Raw genomic sequence first — 20,522 nt, 5'->3', positions numbered from 1 at the left:
TGAGCTATCTAGCCATATGTTGGCGTTGTCAATATCTTTGTTCGGGGGTGCCAGTCAGAAGCCATACAACTGCCGTGTAGCCAGGGATCACACCCAAATTACGATACAACCTGGGAAGCGGCAGCCAGGGGATCACCTTAAGGGGATGCGACTTTTTGTTTCAGATATTAATATAAACCACAAGGGAAACTGACTGGGTAAATTTTGAAATGATTTTTGGGGTTGAACAAAAAATTTACTAGAGTGGGATTTGAACCAACGACCTCCGGATTAACGTGCCGGCGCTCTACCAACTGAATGTTTTATATACTATCAACAGCTCTCCATTACTCGTTACCAAATAAGTTTTCATGCTAACAATTATTTTGAGTATTTACCAATGGTGTTCGGTGCCTTTAATAGTGTTTGCTATGTGAACCATTCACAGATGACATTGCACTCTGTGAGTCAACCATGAATAGTGTGAGATCGCATGCACCTTAAACCCCTAGATCAGCGGGGCTTAGGATGAGTAGGCCTAGTCAACCATACACAAACCTCATACTCAATTGGAGAACAGGCATCAAAATATAATTGTAACACTTGTGGCTTCTTATATAGCGCACATGTCCGTCACTCAATGACTCTCCTGGCACTGTAACATACAGTATTTGGGACCACGTTTGAATTATGAGACCTTATTCTGATTATAGCACCATGTAATGTTTTTACAAGGTGCTTTGGCGCAATTTGCTGCCGATCGGACCAGGAACACCGGGGCGAACTGGGGGCGCACTGGTGTGGATTCCACAAAGAGTTAAGACTATTCTTATCTCTAGTTAGGACGAGTTAACTTTTCATAACATAGGACTAACCATACGTTTTTAATATCTCATAGGACTAGTCCTAAGTCAGGACTAGTCCCAACTCTTTGTGAAATCGACCCGTTGGTTCTTTTTACATGCGTTCACATAACACATTGGACCAACGGCTTAACGTCCCATCCGAAGGACGAAGCAATGGTGAAGTGTCCTGCTTAAGGACACAAGTGTCACGGCTGGAGATAAACATCAGAAATACACATCGGACTTCAAATTTGTGGGTCAATGATGGCCTTATCAGAGACTGAAATACAAATAATAATAATAACGAAAATGGTAATGTATTAATCTAATAAAGAATAGGTCTAAAAATAGATTGGATGAATTTTTTTTACTTAAACCGATGTATTTAGTACCAATGTCCTTGGAAATTCTGTCGTCTAAAAACTATACCCGTGTCAGAAAAATCACACCTTAATATTAAAATCTCATTTTAATTGGTTGTTATATGTAGGAAACTGCACTGAAATCCTCGCTTATACATATGCATGCTTAAAGGTAGTGGACACTATTGGTAATATACTCAAATTAATTATTAGCATAAAACCTTACTTGGTAACGAGTAATGGGGAGAGTTTGGTAGTTTAAAACATTGTGAGAAACGACTCCCTCTGAAGTGGAGTAGTTTTCGAGAAAGAAGTAATTTTCCACGAATTTGATTTCGAGACCTCAAGTTTAGAATTTGAGGTCTCGAAATCAAGCATCTGAAAGCACACATCTTCGTGTGACAAGGGTGTTTTTTCTTTCTTAGTTATCTCGCAACTCCGACGACCAACCGAGCTCAAATTTTTACAAGTTTGTTATTTTATGCATATGTTGAGATACAGCAAGTGAGAAGACTGGTCTTTGACAATTACCAATAGTGTACCTCCCCTTTATGGCCCCATTCAATAAATCCTTGACAATCATCTTCAGGGGATTTGTTTGTTTACTAATCTTTCCATTGTTGGTAAACAAAACACGATGGTTGGCATGGGCGGCCGAATGTAACCAAAACATTGAGTTATCAGTTGCTCCGATCAAACTCAAAATTTTCTGCAAAATTTCAATAAAATAAAACATCTTCCAAAAATTGTTGCTTAGTTTTCAGTAAATTCAACACTAGGCCTAACTTCACAAAACATACTGGCTAAGGTTTTTCAATGCTAAGCAACAAATGAGTAGGGCACCAGTCAAAACAGTGTAAATTTCATGGATTTGGGGCTAGTAACGAGTTTCTGCGAAGCAATATGTTTTTGGCTTAGCAAATGTTTCTGTTAACATGCTTTATGCATAAAGCCACGGACCTTCACTCTAACAATAGTCTATAATAATGAATCCATTCACATTATGTTTTACCAGTAGGGAGGTAGTGCTTTTTTCACCACCCAGGCTTCTGATGGATGACACCCAAGCCTTCATCCGTATGGACTGTAAAGGGGGTAACCCCAGGAGTATGGCAATGGCCCCTAGAACAAAATTACAATGTTGATTGTAGCCCACACCTTGAAATGGCCTTCGGGCCTCGTGTATAGCTGGCGACTTGCATAACAAAAACAAGTCCAGTTGTATAGTTCCGAGCAACAAGACACAATACACGTCTAATTTCTTCGCAATTAGTGAAATCGAACTGACTCTATTATCAGGGCAATATTGAACGAGAACAAGTTCCACAGCAGAAAATATAAACATACAAATATTTTTTTTTTTTTTCATAATTTTCTTAGAATAGTAGGACACTGTTTCAAAAAAGGTCTGATGAGCTAAAGATTTTTTTTTCTTTTCTGTCCAAATTGACTCATTTTGGACAAGGCCACTCGATGTGTCGATGTTATACATTTGGTACAAAAATAACCTTTTTGATATCAAACATGCTGCACGCAGTGTAGCTATATTTATGCCTTGATGGACGTTGAAGGACAGAGCCAGTAAAAATTGGCATGGAGAATTATTGAACAACGTCACTGTATTTTGTGAACGTCACAAAGTTAAAGGCATGGACACTTTGAGTAATTACTCAAATAATTGTTCGCATAAAATCTTACTTGGTAACGAGCGAAATGAGAGCTGAAGTAACGTAGCTTTTAAGAAAGAAGTAATTTCTCACTAAAATAGTTGAATTGAATTCGAGACCTCGGCTGAATACAGATCTTCCGTTATTCTCTCGCAACTTTGACGACCAAAAGAGTTTAAATTTTTACAGGTTTGTTATGTTATGCATAATTATGTTGAGCTACATCAAGTGAGAAGACTGTTTTTTTACAATTACTTCACCTGTCGCAGCTTTTCTTTAAACTTACACAGTTTGAGAAATGAGTAAATAAATGTCCCCCCAAAAAACGTTCGTCTCGACAGACGAACATTATTTTAACATAGGCCTACAACGTATTAATTTACAGTATTGGTATTTAAAACCAACATATTTCAATACTTAAAAAGATTACAATAGTTCTAATACTACAATACAAAAGACATTATGAAAAAAATGCTGAGAATCCAAAACAAAGGCCTGCTGGCATAAATGTACTAAGAATAAATATATAATAATGATATATATGAAAATGAATTTTTTGTCAGATTTCGAAACTGTTTTCATTTAAACAGAACTCTTATTATTGAACATGTGAACTGTGGAAACTCCCATAATATGGGAAGTGTCCACCATTTTTTTTGTATAGCCTGAGTGTGTGGTTCCGGTAGCAACGATACGAGAGTTTATTTACGGGGAAGCGAAAATTGACATCGATTTTCACAGCAAAGTGGTGGGTAAAAATGTCATCAATTTTCCCTTGATTTTCACGCTTACAGTTCCGTGGCTGGCTTTTAGTTAGAGGCCACTCAATAAAACAGAATAATCGGTAATCAGACTTTTTAAAGGCAATTGACAAGTTTGGTAATTGTCAAAGACCAGTTTTCATACGTGGTGCATCTCAATATATGCATAAAATAACAAACCTGTGAAAATTGGAACTCAATTGGTCGTCGAAATTGTGCGAGAAAATAATGAACGAAAAACACCCTTGTTGCACAAGGCGTGTGCTCTCAGATGCTTGATTTCGAGACTTCAGCTGAGGTCTCGAATTCAATTCAAACATTTTAATAATAAATTACTTCTTTCTCGAAAACTACGTTACTTCAGAGGGAGCCGTTTCTCACAATGTCTTTATACTATCAACATCTCTCCGTTGCTTGTTACCGAATTCGTTTTATGCTACCACTTATTTTGTGTAGTTACCGATAGTGTCCGGTGCCTTTAAGGCTTGTCCATTATTTCAACGTTTTCTAAACCTGTCATCCAACGCTGATTTCGTGTGAACGAAGCGTAAATGGTTTTCAAATGGAAGGTCGTTTGGGAAACACTCTTAAAATCAATTGCAATGAAAACTTACTTGGTCGGAAATACATCGGCTATGGGAAATAAAAAGCATTGAATCTGAGAAACGATTCTGTCAAATACGTCTTACAGACGGTGTTATGTGTGGACATAGTCGCTGCCCCAGTTTCGATATGTAATTTACTTTCATATTACTCCAAAACAATTGTTTTACTTTCCAAACAATAGGGAGCTTTCGACTCGGGACGGGACGAGGGAGGGGACGGTAAAAAGCGTATTTTTTTCCCCAAGGCAGATGAGACCACTTTAGCATAAATGCGCGCGTTGTATCTACTAATGCGGTGCAATTCCAACAAGCATGCACTTAATAGCTTTTTGTGTACTCAGTGGAGGTGTGGACCAAGACAGAAGACGGAACGTACATGTAAAACGCATGGAGCTGTCATGGAGACACAGTTCATGACTTTACTTGTATGCAACACAATTGGAGGGTATAGGCCTACTCCAGACAAAACCATAACAAACGGTTACACACAATTTTCAAAGACCAACTCGCCCGAGTCAAGGCAACGTGTCCCTTTAAAGACACGGACACTATATTTGTTATTGTCAAATTCCAGTCTTCTCACTTAGTGTATCTCAACATATGCATAACATTAAAAAACCTGTGTAAATTTGAGCTCAATCGGTCATCGAAGTTGCGAAGTAATAATTAAAGAAAAAAACACCCTTGTCACTCGAAGTTATGTGCTTACAGATGATTGATTTCGAGACATCAAATTATAAATCTGAGGTTTCGAAATCAGATTCGTGGAAAATTACTTCTTCTCGAAAACTATGTTACGTCAGAGAGAGAGAGAGAGCTGTTTCTCACAATGTTTTATACTATCAACCTCTCCCCACTACTAGTTACCAAGTAAGGTGTTATGCTAAAAACTATTTTAAGTAATTACCAATAGAGTCCACTGCCTTTAAAATGAAGCATTTGACGAGACAGAATTACGCACTTATACAACTCAATAATATTGGATTAAACTGACGGGAAGCCAAATTCGCGAGACTTGCACAGTCTATTATTAGTTTAGCGGATGGCAGCTCTATTTTATACTCACCTCAACTTTATAACCCAATCCCAACTGACAATCACTTTCATAAATGAACAATGGGATTGATTTGCAAAGCAGAATTTACTCGACAACCTTTTGTCTGTAGGGATTATTTGATTATGGAATTGAACTGAGTTACACAAGTAAAAGTACTCTCTAGTAAAAATGCAATTCATTTGATGTCAAGAAATAGAGGTTACGGTATTGTCAGGACAGAACTATCGGCAAGGAGTTAACAGCAAATATTTAAGCATCTTTTTTAGTTTGTATTTGCAAGCACAATCTTGTTGTACAGTCAATAGTTCCACTTCATTGGAAATATGATAGTAAGAGATGTTACATTTGCATCGAGGATAAAAAAAAATTGTTTTTTCTTTCTTCAAAACCATCGGTGTAGGCCTATGGGTAAAAACAGAAATTAATATTGTAAATATGGTTTTATAATCGAAAGCCTTTCATAATGAATGGGACTAATAATATTCTTGTCGATAACTTTTAGTCCCAAACTTTAACAGAAGGTTCTTATTACATAGCGCTTTATCACACCCGCCACTTTGTATAAGTTTACTTTTGAATTATGGTAAACTTAAACGAGCATGCTTAAAAAAAACTTTGTTCGTGTTATCACAAGGCCGGGCGGCTACTTCACGGTGAGGGCTACACTCAACCGTTTTAGGCAATCGATCCAAATCAACTGCCACCCGGGGCACATTGGCACCTATCCTGGGGCTAAAAAAGGGTAGCCCCCTTCACAGTAAGGGTGTAGGAATTAGTATCAACGCTGGATTTGATATACGAAGCGACATTCATTAATGGAAACAGTGTGGTACCATTTCCAGGTCAGATTTATACGATTTTCGGGTTAGATTGATCCAGTTTCCTGGTCAGACTGATACAAATCGGGGTCAGTTTGATACAAATCAGGGTCAGATTGATACAGTTTCCGAGTCAGTTTTATAGAGTTTCTGGGTCAGATTTACACAGTTTGCGGGTCAGATTGACACAGTTTCTGGGTAAGATTAACACAGTTCCGGGTCAGATTTGCACAGTTTCTGGGTCAGATTTACACAGTTTGCGGGTCAGATTTACACAGTTTTCGGGTCAGAATTACACAGTTTCCGGGTCAGATTTACACAGTTTCCGGGTCAGATTTACACAGTTTCCGGGTCAGATTTATACAGTTTCCGGGTCAGATTTATACAGTTTGCGGGTCAGGTAGACAAAGTATGTGGGTCAGGTAGACACAGTATGCGGGTCAGGTTGATACACGTTGCGGGTCAGTTTGATACAGTTTTCGGGTCAGTTTGATACAGTTTTCGGGTCAGGTTGACACAGTTTGCAGGTCAGTTTGATAGTTTCCTGTTCAGATAAACAAAAATCATGGGGCAGAATGTTAAAAAATCAAAACAAGCTTGACACAGTTTCAACGGGTAAGTTTGACGCAATTTCCAGGTAATTGTTTCACACAGAAGTAGGGCTGACCCTGGTGATTTTGGACAGTGTAAACAATTATTGGTCCCTACTGCGATGGCAAATTAACATCGCCTCTGGATAGCCTAGTCAACGAGGACGATCCAATACAAGCACAAATTAAATCTAACATTCTTTATAGTAGGGTGAGCATTCTTAAAGTCACCTGGAAATATAATTGTTTTTCTTTCAAACATAAGAGTCTATGCTTACGAACAATAAAACATTTTTTTTAGTAATTGTTTGTCACGATTTATATGTTAAAAAAATATATAAAGTTGTTTGGGGGGCTGACTCAGCACAATCATGTTGTACAGTCAATAGTTCCACTTCATTGGAAATATGATAATAAGAGATGTTACATTTGCATCGGGGATAAAAAAAATTGTTTTTTCTTTCTTCAAAACCATCGGTGTAGGCCTATGGGTAAAAACAGAAATTAATATTGTAAATATGGTTTTATAATCGAAAGCCTTTCATAATGAATGGAACTAATATATTCTTGTCGATAACTTTTAGTCCCAAACTTTAACAGAAGGTTCTTATTACATAGCGCTTTATCACACCCGCCACTTTGTACAAGTTTACTTTTGAATTATGGTAAACTTAAACGAGCATGCTTAAAAAAAACTGTGTTCGTGTTATCACAAGGCCGGGCGGCTACTTCACGGTGAGGGCTACACTTAACCGTTTTAGGCAATCGATCCAAATCAACTGCCACCCGGGGCACATTGGCACCTATCCTGGGGCTAAAAAAGGGTAGCCCCCTTCACAGTAAGGGTGTAGGCATTAGTATCAACGCTGGATTTGATATACGAAGCGACATTCACTAATGGAAACAGTGTGGTACCATTTCCAGGTCAGATTTATACGATTTCCGGGTTAGATTGATCCAGTTTCCTGGCCAGACTGATACAAATCGGATTCAGTTTGATACAAATCAGGGTCAGATTGATACAGTTTCCGAGTCAGTTTTATAGAGTTTCTGGGTCAGATTTACACAGTTTGCGGGTCAGATTGACACAGTTTCTGGGTAAGATTAACACAGTTCCGGGTCAGATTTACACAGTTTCTGGGTCAGATTTACACAGTTTGCGGGTCAGATTAACACAGTTTTCGGGTCAGAATTACACAGTTTCCGGGTCAGATTTACACAGTTTCCGGGTCAGATTTACACAGTTTCCGGGTCAGATTTATACAGTTTCCGGGTCAGATTTATACAGTTTGCGGGTCAGGTAGACAAAGTATGTGGGTCAGGTAGACACAGTATGCGGGTCAGGTTGATACACGTTGCGGGTCAGTTTGATACAGTTTTCGGGTCAGTTTGATACAGTTTTCGGGTCAGGTTGACACAGTTTGCAGGTCAGTTTGATAGTTTCCTGTTCAGATAAACAAAAATCATGGGGCAGAATGTTAAAAAATCAAAACAAGCTTGACACAGTTTCAACGGGTAAGTTTGACGCAATTTCCAGGTAATTGTTTCACACAGAAGTAGGGCTGACCCTGGTGATTTTGGACAGTGTAAACAATTATTGGTCCCTACTGCGATGGCAAATTAACATCGCCTCTGGATAGCCTAGTCAACGAGGACGATCCAATACAAGCACAAATTAAATCTAACATTCTTTATAGTAGGGTGAGCATTCTTAAAGTCACCTGGAAATATAATTGTTTTTCTTTCAAACATAAGAGTCTATGCTTACGAACAATAAAACATTTTTTTTAGTAATTGTTTGTCACGATTTATATGTTAAAAAAAATATATCAAGTTGTTTGGGGGGCTGACTCAGCACAATCATGTTGTACAGTCAATAGTTCCACTTCATTGGAAATATGATAATAAGAGATGTTACATTTGCATCGGGGATAAAAAAAAATTGTTTTTTCTTTCTTCAAAACCATCGGTGTAGGCCTATGGGTAAAAACAGAAATTAATATTGTAAATATGGTTTTATAATCGAAAGCCTTTCATAATGAATGGAACTAATATATTCTTGTCGATAACTTTTAGTCCCAAACTTTAACAGAAGGTTCTTATTACATAGCGCTTTATCACACCCGCCACTTTGTATAAGTTTACTTTTGAATTATGGTAAACTTAAACGAGCATGCTTAAAAAAAACTTTGTTCGTGTTATCACAAGGCCGGGCGGCTACTTGACGGTGAGGGCTACACTTAACCGTTTTAGGCAATCGATCCAAATCAACTGCCACCCGGGGCACATTGGCACCTATCCTGGGGCTAAAAAAGGGTAGCCCCCTTCACAGTAAGGGTGTAGGCATTAGTATCAACGCTGGATTTGATATACGAAGCGACATTCGCTAATGGAAACAGTGTGGTACCATTTCCAGGTCAGATTTATACGATTTTCGGGTTAGATTGATCCAGTTTCCTGGTCAGACTGATACAAATCGGGGTCAGTTTGATACAAATCAGGGTCAGATTGATACAGTTTCCGAGTCAGTTTTATAGAGTTTCTGGGTCAGTTTTACACAGTTTGCGGGTCAGATTGACACAGTTTCTGGGTAAGATTTACACAGTTCCGGGTCAGATTTACACAGTTTCTGGGTCAGATTTACACAGTTTGCGGGTCAGATTTACACAGTTTTCGGTTCAGAATTACACAGTTTCCGGGTCAGATTTACACAGTTTCCGGGTCAGATTTACACAGTTTCCGGGTCAGATTTATACAGTTTCCGGGTCAGATTTATACAGTTTGCGGGTCAGGTAGACAAAGTATGTGGGTCAGGTAGACACAGTATGCGGGTCAGGTTGATACACGTTGCGGGTCAGTTTGATACAGTTTTCGGGTCAGTTTGATACAGTTTTCGGGTCAGGTTGACACAGTTTGCAGGTCAGTTTGATAGTTTCCTGTTCAGATAAACAAAATCATGGGGCAGAATGTTAAAAAATCAAAACAAGCTTGACACAGTTTCAACGGGTAAGTTTGACGCAATTTCCAGGTAACTGTTTCACACAGAAGTAGGGCTGACCCTGGTGATTTTGGACAGTGTAAACAATTATTGGTCCCTACTGCGATGGCAAATTAACATCGCCTCTGGATAGCCTAGTCAACGAGGACGATCCAATACAAGCACAAATTAAATCTAACATTCTTTATAGTAGGGTGAGCATTCTTAAAGTCACCTGGAAATATAATTGTTTTTCTTTCAAACATAAGAGTCTATGCTTACGAACAATAAAACATTTTTTTCAGTAATTGTTTGTCACGATTTATATGTTTAAAAAATATATAAAGTTGTTTGGGGGCTGACTCCGCCTACCCCTTTTGTGAATTCAATCGAGGTATAGTAAACACACGTGCAATGTACATGTACGTCCAAGTCGTGAGTTGGTACATTTTAAAAAGTGTTTTTCTGCATTCAGCAGCAAAACACCTGGTCGGCATTGCCGAAAAAAAAAAAAAAAAAAAAAAAAAAAACGTTTTGAAACGTACAAACTCACGACTTGGTCCGTAGATGTACTTTACAATTGCGTTTACTCTACGCAGTACAGGCGAAGGCTGCCTCGATTGACGTCACGAACAGCGCCCTCTCGGGTCGGGGTCTACTCTTAAATTTGTAAATAACATAAGAACTGATTTTTAAAAAACCTTAGTTAACTGTTTGTTCACATTCCACTCATCAAGACACATATATTAGTGACAAAAGCTTTATTTTGAAAAAAATACCATTTCCAGGTGACTTTAATAACGTATAGCAGTATTCACAATACGGTTACACACAGTGACTTAATTACATTGTTCCCATGTATTAACAAACTTATTGAATACATTTCACACAGTGCTTGATAAGTGACATTAAAAAAAAAAACAAGACAACGAGCAGTTAATTATGACTTATGACTAAAAATCTGAAATGCCACTCTGAGTTATCACACAACTTCATATCAAACGAAAGAAATCAACAAATTTATTAAATTTGTAATAAGTCATTACCGGCGCAAAGCGTACAAGTTCGTTGAATATTATGTTCAATCAATCAATTTCAATAGACGTAAACTAATGATGACAGAACTCGGGTCCCAAAGCCCGTTCAAAAATTGCCAACCAATTTTCTGACGATTTTTATTTCCTGCGGGGATGCTCTGTGTTGTGTTTTATTGGACGAGCATCTGAAAGTTCGTGCTTTAATATTCCTTATGGAGATCGAGGACGAAACAGCTAGATAAGGGAGAACAATGGGTCTCAATATGGAAAACATAAAAATAAAAATGGGGTGCCCCACAAGGAATTTGGTGTACGAAGTCTATGGGAGGTTCTAAGCCAGGGACAAAGGAACGGAAAAAAGGTAACTCGACAGGGATGTAAAAATAGAATATGTGTTTTGTTCCAAACAGGAATTCAAAAGATAAGCTCACACTGCTGTTGTGACGCTGTGCAGACATGAGAATCGTCCTCATAATGTAGGGACTTGAAACGAAACACTATGTGGACACGCACGTCCGTCCACACAGTGTTATTCACAGTGTTGACGAATATGATTTTCTTGAGGTGCACAGAACAATCATAATTTTACAAATCTGAAAAGGCTTACGTCGCAGCACGTTTATCAAATGAAATCACTCAAAAACATGTACACATTGAGGTAAATTAAAGAACATATTAGGCCTACACAATAATACAAACATTATGCACACATAGCATGCAGTCGATCGACTAAGGCAACAAAATTACATCACCTAAAACCATCACCTAAAACCAATTATAACACAGATATGGAAAGCTACGCCACTCTGTTTATCCAATGAAATCGTTCCATCAAAATGTACCTATACACAATACATCAAAGTAATACAACTATAGACCTATGACGTACAGCCATAATACAATATATATAAAATGATTGACACGCTGCAAACAGGCGGTCAAAAAGACAAAACAACAAATTACATCACCACAGACCAATTATAACACAGATATGGAAAGCTACGCCACTCTGTTTATCCAATGAAATCGTTCTATCAAAATGTACCTATACACAATACATCAAAGTAATACAACTATAGACCTATGACGTACAGCCAAAATACAATATATAAAATGATTGACACGCTGCAAACAGGCGGTCAAAAAGACAAAACAACAAATTACATCACCACACACCAATTATAACACAGATATGGAAAGCTACGCCACTCTGTTTATCCAATGAAATCGTTCTATCAAAATGTACCTATACACAATACATCAAAGTAATACAACTATAGACCTATGATTTACAGCCATAACACCTATAACATGATGCACACGCTGCAAACAGGCGGTCAAAAAGGCAAGACAACAAATTACATCACCTCAAACCAACACAGATGCTATGCCACTCTATGTTTATCCAATGAAATCGTTCCATCAAAATAATTTAACGGTACACATAATAGTGAATAAAGCCACATTGGGTCTATATGATCATGTACAAATATAATACACACGCTGCAAACAGCCGATCAAAAAGGCAAGCTAATCAATTACTTCACCTCAAACCAATCATGGAAAGTATGTCAGTATACGTTTATCCAATGAAAACATATTTTACCCAAATGAAATCATGGCATGTAAGCACAGGTTGTTATTGTTACCATCCCAATGGATGCTAAACTAGATTCGATACGACCCTACGCGACTTAACAAAAACATCTTCTATTTGTTTTTGTTGGACTTTTTTACTTTGTGATTGGAACTCGAAACGCATTGCATTCAGTGATCGAGTTTTTAATCAAGACACACCCGTTAACCATGCAGTGAATTTATCATCAATATGAGTTGTGACGTTGTATTGACAAAGCCGAGGATTTAGTTTTCAATTTAGTAAATTTAATCTGGAAATTGCATGTAAGCGGCGGTGGGTGGGAATTTCTTCTCGCATGGGGATAGTATATCGAAATGAAGTATTCAGTAATGAATCAATGTGTTATGTTACAACACGTTTTGTCAGTAAACGGGTTTTAAATCGAGTTACACACCCGCAAGGGAAACTAACAGAGTATAATTTAGATGCTCTAGCACGATTTGAACATTAAATTTAGCAAGATGTGATCATCGCACTGTACAAAGTGAATCATATAATATCGAGTTTTGGAACGTGTTTCGTGTCAACTGTGCTTGTATATTTATACACGTCTTGCGGCATATTATATGGTCTAGACAAAAATAAACCTAAACCATCATATCATGTTTAAACCACCACAGCTGCTTTGCAACTAAAACGCGTAACTGTTATTACAGCTGTAAAAACTTTCGTGGGTACAGCTTTTGTTTTCTAGGTTTACAAGGTGCTAGGGCGCATACAGCAGCCACAGCCAGGAACACCGGGGCGAACCCCCTTCTCTTTTCGATAAGTGCACTGGGTTCTTTTACATTCGTTACACAACACATGGGACCAACGGCTTTACGTCCCATCCGGAGGACGACAATCCAATGAATCTAATGTACCGTCGGTGAATAGATTAATCATTGAGACCCAAGCTTTCTAAAAAGATTAATGACGTCATCATCGCTTCCTCGGTCGTCGACTATGACCATGTGAAGGGAAGCGTTGATAAAAAAAAATTAGCGAACTTTCGAGTTCTCAGTTTTTTAAACTAAAGATTAAAAAATTAGTGGTGGGAAGTAATGCAATTAGGCTTAATATGAAAAACACTCGTTACGGACAATGAGTTCTTATACTAGCATGTTGTTCGGGAAGCTGTAAAAAGGTATTGTCAGGTTTAATCATCTTTCAATAGTGCACTGAACCTAAGCTGACGGGTTTTCAGATTGACCTTCAAGACAGCGGTCAGTGATAATATCCAATGATGCTTGTTTTTTATGCAGGTGTGAACAGGGAGGACTACCGAGAGTTAGCACCGAGATTAGGACAAGGCGGCTGAGATTATCAGGTTACTACTGCCTTTGGGCTGGCAGTGAGCAGGCTGGTGCTATGGGCCCCCTACTCAGGGTCAGTGTTCCCGTGGCAGACCAAAAAACACCGTGGGTGGATATCAGAAAGTAAGACTAGTCTTATCTCGAGTTTATTATAGGACGAGTTACTCTTAAAAATGTTAATATCTCATGGGACTAGTCCTAAGTTAGGACTAGTTCTAAACCTTTGTGGGATCTATCCATGGGGTGGATAACACAAAGAGTTAAGACTAGTCTTAACTCGAGTATGGACGAGTTACTTGTCCTAACTTAGGACTAGCCATACGTTTTTATAGTATTTCCCAGGACTAGTCCTAACTCTTTGTGAAATCCACCCCTGGATACCTTGTGCTGTGACTCTTGCCTGCTACGGGAGGAGCTTTGTACAGCAATGGAGGACCAATTTGGAGGACCATCATCCGATGCTCCGCATCGACTGACTAATGTACGAACAAGATAATGCCTTGTTTACAAAAAGTGCACTAAAACTATCCCAGCAGTATAGGTAATTGCACTTTGGGACTCTACGAAAATGTTGCTGCAATGCGAAAGTGAAAACAGCCAGGGGGACCTTTTGCGAGTTCAATCTTGAGTAGATTTACGGTTATAATTGATCTCTTGTTGAAGTGGAAACGAGTGACTATATATTACTGGTTTGACTACGAGTGAACAAGCAGTTATACTAGGGAAACAAATTACGATTTTGCTTTCTTCTTTTTTTGTATACTATGGTTCTCTACTGATAGCCGAAGACTAATGCAATTTCCCGCTCCGTCGGCCAAATCCAGATGAAATTGCTGCAGCTGACCGGCCGGAAATCAATTCAGTGGTCGCTGAAATTGTGAAGTATTTATTTTGATTCTTTGTGGACGGGCCAAGAAACCTCTGGTCACAATCGCTAATACTTTGGACAGTGAGTAAGCGGTAGTGTCTAATACCTTTACTTACACGCTGCGGGTGTAATTGTATTACACGCACTTTTAGGCTTCAGGGCTTAATCAAATTTGCAATTTGTCTTGTTGTATATTCACGGTTCACTTTCCTCTTGTCATACTCACAATCGTTTCCTCTCGTGAATTTTGTTAGAAGCTCCCTAGTACAGAAGCATCTCTTGATAACTTATCCTGTACGTACACGATAAATCCAAACTTATCTTGTACGTACATATAACATATCGTGTACGTACACGATCAATTCAAACTTATCATATACGTTCACGAAGGCGAGGGCCTTTAGCACACGGCAACGACCCAGCACGGTTTTAAACGGACGTTCAAGAACGAGTCAATACTCTTTTATTCCCGTTCATAAATGCCATTATGTTAAAAAAAATGTAAACAAAAATCAAAAAACAATTACAGACACTTTGACAGTTGAAAATTAGAGATTTGAAATATTTTTTTCAAAAACTTTGTGAAGAGTCTGTTGCGCTTGGGTTGTGTGTACGCGCGCGCACTTAGAAATAGATTACGCGCAAGCGCTTAGAAGTAGACTACGCGCTGTTACTAATAGCTATGAATTGCGTTCCGCGTGATAGTCTTGCGCGCCTGACACGCGGAAGCCAGCCGGTTATAAACACTGGTCATTATCAACCGTTTATGAATGGTATATAAGCCCCTTGCGCTACCTCACCAATTTTTCTGAATATTTTTGTAAAAGCTGTATTGTTCTCCTTTTCTGATTTGTACTTGTGGGGTATTCTTCATCTAGCTTGCTCTAGTCATCGTCAGGAGACTCCTGACGATGACTAGAGCAAACTAGTCGAAACGTTGAGACCATTTCCGAACTGATTCCGCGGCAGTACAGTTATTACGATCCTATAAGCTAAAGTAGTAGTCCAGTCTAATTTCTATACCATCCGCCCTGGTAGTAGTTATAAGATAGGACAGTTCTTTTCAGAACTGAGAAGTCTCCCGAACCTCCGATTATCTACTCCGCGGCAGTAGAATAAAGCAAGACAGTTCCCTAAGAACAACTCTACCTGGCAAGTAGATACACACATGGTGTTAACGCAAACCAAATATATATTGATACCCCACCATGCAATGCCTCAAATCCTATATAGGTAATTTCTCACTAGACTTCAGCTAAAATCATTTATTATTCTGAAAGCACGCAAAATTATGGAACAAGGGTGTTTTCGTCCATTATTCATTTGCAACTTCAATGACTAATTGAGCCTAAAATGTTCACACGTTTGGTATTTTATGCATATGTTGAGATACACCAAGTGAGAAGCCTAGTCGTTAACAATTAACCACATGTGTCCATCAGTGTCTTAAAGAAAGGGACGAAACAAGATAGAACAACAAAGCAAACGCTATAGAGATGTTAAGAAAACGCTACCGAACGCGCTACGACTGAACAAGATATTCTTGATCTTGATTTTTTTGCTGCACAAATCTCCTCAGAACAAGAAGGTAATATGAATCATAAGTATAAATTCAGAGAGCAGGTGCATATAGGTGAAGGATGAAAGAGACAAATTTACTAAAACCTGTATTGTATGTCTCCTTCCTTCCTACAAACGTAATCAAATTAGATTTGTGTATTCTTATTTGATTATGGGTGCATGATGCTTGAGTCCAAGTCTCTCAAGTGTTTTCATGCCGGCGAAAGGGAACATGGAAAAAATATTAATTGGTGCATGACAAGAAATAATGCTGGTTAATACTGCATCAAATAACAAACCTGTTAAAACTTGAGCTCAATTGGTCGTTGAAGTTGTGAGATAATAATAAAAGAACAAAATACCCTGGTCACACGCAGTTGTGTGCTTTCAGATGCTTGATTTCGAGACCTCAAGATCTAAATCTGAGGTCTCGAAATTAAATTCGTGGAAAATTACTTACTTTCTTGAAAACTATGTCACTTCAGGGGAAGCCATTTCTAACAATGTGTTACACCATCAACCTCTCCCCATTACTCGTTACTAAGTGAAGTTTTATGCTAATAATTATTTTGAGTAATTACCAATAGTGTCCACTGCCTTTAACTCCGAGCAGTCATTGACAAAAAATGTACACGCTAGCCCCCCTGGGCGCGATCAGAAGGCAGATTGTAGAATGGATAATTAACTGTGTTTGCGGGCGCTACTCTTGTCCTAACGATCTGAACAGATGAATAGATGCTCACCGGACCAAAAAACTAAAGATTGAAGCATTCTGAAAAAGTACACATTGGTGTTATACTAATTTTCACAAAATAGTACATTTCAAAAGCTGTACATTTCAAACACAGTTTCAGTCAATTGGTAAATTTTGTTTGCCCATTATAGGTTAATCTGCCATCCCACACTATTTTTGTCAACCTATGCGTTAACCCACACATAAATCTATAGTTACAGGCCTAAAATAAAAGAGTGATTTTTAAGGGTAGTTCAAGCATGGAGGTAGGATTAGACCTCCATGGTTCAAGCTTGACATGAGTTGGTAGAACGCCGAACTTATTGAGGTCGTTGAAAGACAAAGACATCAATCGCAGTTGAACCGCTGCCTCTGAAAATTAACCTTTCTTTTAAAGTGAACCTCTCTTAAAAAATTGTTTGACTGACTGCACGCATCTTTCCCTGGTTGTCCATTATATACAAGGTCATGTAGTTTCCTACGGATAAGTGACTTTAAACCATCGAAAGGAAAATCAATCTTAGTTCAAATAAGATTGCCCTTTCTTCGCTTATTCACGTGGATTAGTTTCTTTAGATCGCGTCTTAATGTCCCCTTCCTCCTTGAAGCGAAAAATTTACTTTATCTGAGTGGAGAGAAGACTGTGCTTTTATAGTGCACTGCACATCAAGTAACAAACCACAAGGGAAATGGAGAAAAAATGTAGGCATAAATATTCAAATAGCTTGGTTTTAAATTGGCCATCAAATTTTCAAGAGATATGAAAGGAAAAACACCCTTGTTTCAATACTTTGTGTGCTTTCTGATGCATAATAAAAAACTTGCAGCTATTTTATGATCTTATGGAAAAATGCGTATTTAAACAAATAGGGGAATAAATTAATGTCTCACTTAGAAAACGGATGATTCTTTTTTGCCAAATAAATACTTTGTAAACAACTCTTGATCACAGTTCTCCTGAAGACGAGCAGAACCTTCTGTTCGAAACGTCGAGACCAAACTGGCTCTTCTAAGAGCCAACACTCCATTAAAAGAGACTTAACACATGGTTGTACCGGCAAGTTACTATCCATATTTATATTTATAGTCTCTCATATTATCCACACAATGCAAGGCTTCAAACATAACTCTTGATCAATAAACAACATTTTACCAGGAGCTCCAAAATATGAAAAAGCAGTTTTACGCAATCCATACAAATTGCACCAAGGACCTTAAAAATCAGACCAGACGTATTCATTAAAACCTCTACATTGTCAAAGAGATCATAACTCCTTTGTCAAGAGATTCTCTTCTAAAAGCACATGATATTTCCAGCTTAGTTTTTCTTTTCAACTAGAGAGAGCTTTTAATCTATTAACCTACATTTTTTTTTTATTATTTCATTTTCAATTGCTGCCAACCGAAACTGGGACATGCTTGCTTTTAAAGCCACTTGGCAATCTTGGCATTGTGCTAAGCTGATCGATAAAAGGATTTCCATGAACACAAGGTTTTTCTCACACAATTTTGAAGGATGAAACAACGCCATTCCGTCAACCTGTGACGTTCTGTGAAGAACAGCTTATGTCCTTGAATTTCTACACATACATTTAGTAGCCACTCTTTAAACAAATGAAATGAAAACTTGTTTAGAAGTACAGCAGGTTTCAATAGTATAAAAACAAATTAAAAAAAACATGTTTAGAAGACATCTCACATCGAGTGTTCTGGAAAAGATATCATTTTCTACACAAATATTCTTTCTGCGTCGATTTTCGGCGATATCTAAAAACAACACACATACCTTTTGGGATGACATTTTCACAGGTAAGTTTTTCATTGCATATAATGATAAAAACAAGCGAACAGTTCCAAAATCAAAAGGTACAATCCATGTAATTAAAACCAAAAAAGAACTTAACTTTGACATATAAAATAGCGTTTGTGTTTGAATAGTCATTGTCCATTGACTATCGTTTTGGTTCCTCACATTTGTGACTTGTAATCGCTGTGACCAACGAGATACCATTGGCTATCTACAAATTGGCCGCCTAATTTAAATAATACCATTAACTTAGCCCAAATTACACGAAACATTTGCATTTTATGAATAATTTGAAACTGACCTTCGTGTCTTTTTGCGAAATGTCGAGCTCGTATCCGGGCAGAATATTCGGATTGGCGTTGATGTCTCGAGCGGCCATGAGGGTGGCTGGAAGCTGCGCTTGCCCCCCTGCCCATGACCCTGTCATGGGGTACAGCCCCACGATGTGCAGTTTAGTGACGTTCGAGCTGCACGCTCCGTGCTGGGTGAGACCCGTGAAAAACACACATAACACGGCCAAGGATAACGACGAGCTGCCGCCTGCTATTGTCATGCCTCTGATGAGCACTCGTCGTGTGTAGCTAATTACGCCAGTCGTGACCATAGTTAAAGACAATTAGCTCCTACTGATGTCAACCAAGCAATAAATCTGCAGCAAGGTTCCCAGAATAGGTCTATTACACACAAAAATAAACAGCTACTGTGTGGTTGTGTTATTGGTATAACAGGTTACACATGGTAGTAAAAGCCTGCACGCTGCGAGTGAGTATACTGTTACTGTAGAACAACTCTCCAAAGGCTAAACGCAGAGCGTTGATGCACAACTCTCCATTTAAGTGAATAATCCACAGAAATCAAGTGCAGTTTGCTTTTTATATCCCCAGTACACAAAGACACAACTTAAAATGAATTTAATAAAGTGGTTAAATTTGCCTGTGGTGGACAGAACCAATCATGGACGCTCTACGTTGTGTAAGATGTGAGTACGTTTGTGAGATGAGGCAAAGTGGTTTTTGCGCGCGATGATGCGTTTCGTAATTCTGTGGAATTTTGCAGCTAATGATTGGTCGAAACATCAACTACAAGTTCTCTTCAGAAATCCGTTGTGCTGAAGAGTATTTTGTCTGAGGCAACGTGGTTTGTGCGCTATGCTGACAACAACAAACAGTCGTTGTGTGGAATTTTGTGGCTAATGATTGGTCGAAACATCAACTACACGTTCTCTAGATAACTCCATTTGCTAATCGAATTTGAACACTATGATATTGTATCATAATCAGATTTTAAACTTTATTTAATGAAAGTGTACTTCCGGATGGCAATTTCTCACATTTGTGTTATACCAGCTGAGTCTCGTATACAAAAGGTGACCATTGATCTTCCAGGCGTATTTTTTTTCAGACTACGAAATTACCATTGGTCGTAGGGCTTTGCAATGGGGAATTTTTTCTTCTAAAAACCGATTCTAAAAAGGAAATCCTTAATACAGAAACATGATCTCATTTGCTTGAGGATGGCAATTCCGAACAGCAATATACCTTATGCGCATGACGTCTTTTCAGTAGGGCGCCCTCACCTAAAGGTCAAAGGGAGGTTGTTCATTGGCCAATCCTGTGCACCGCGCGTACAGATCTGTGCGTTTCAATTGTTTCGTCAGCGTTTTACCTCTAAGATGGCGGCTAGATGACGTCAATGCATAAGAGGAATCGCCTCCCGGGCACTTCTGGGCCATCGGCTATGGGAGATTAACGCGATGCAATTTTGTGTGATACTTCCTTATATATGCATGGCTTTTCTGGCACACGAAACAGACATACTGACTAATATATGAAGACCACCAACAAAGGGCTCAATAGCTCAGATGGTGTAGTATTTCATGCGGAGGTCGTTGGTCCAAGTCCAGCTTGGGTAAATGTTTCTTT

General features: G+C 38.5%; 1 protein-coding gene across 1 annotated transcript in view; it reads right to left on the bottom strand.

Moving 5' to 3' along the window:
- LOC139949774 (gamma-aminobutyric acid type B receptor subunit 1-like) overlaps window positions 1–19,063 on the bottom strand; it is a 43,209-nt gene extending 24,146 nt beyond the window's left edge. Inside the window, exon 1 of the mRNA XM_071948309.1 lies at window positions 18,902–19,063. Coding sequence (XP_071804410.1) covers window positions 18,902–19,027 — 126 coding nt within the window. The 5' untranslated portion in view covers window positions 19,028–19,063. The remainder of the gene's footprint in view (window positions 1–18,901) is intronic.
- Window positions 19,064–20,522: the final 1,459 nt, after the last annotated feature.

This window comes from Asterias amurensis, chromosome 17 (genome assembly GCF_032118995.1).
Source record: "Asterias amurensis chromosome 17, ASM3211899v1".
Taxonomy (NCBI): domain Eukaryota; kingdom Metazoa; phylum Echinodermata; class Asteroidea; order Forcipulatida; family Asteriidae; genus Asterias; species Asterias amurensis.
The sequence above is the reverse complement of the archived record's forward strand: the minus strand, read 5'-3'. Positions and strand labels throughout refer to the sequence as shown.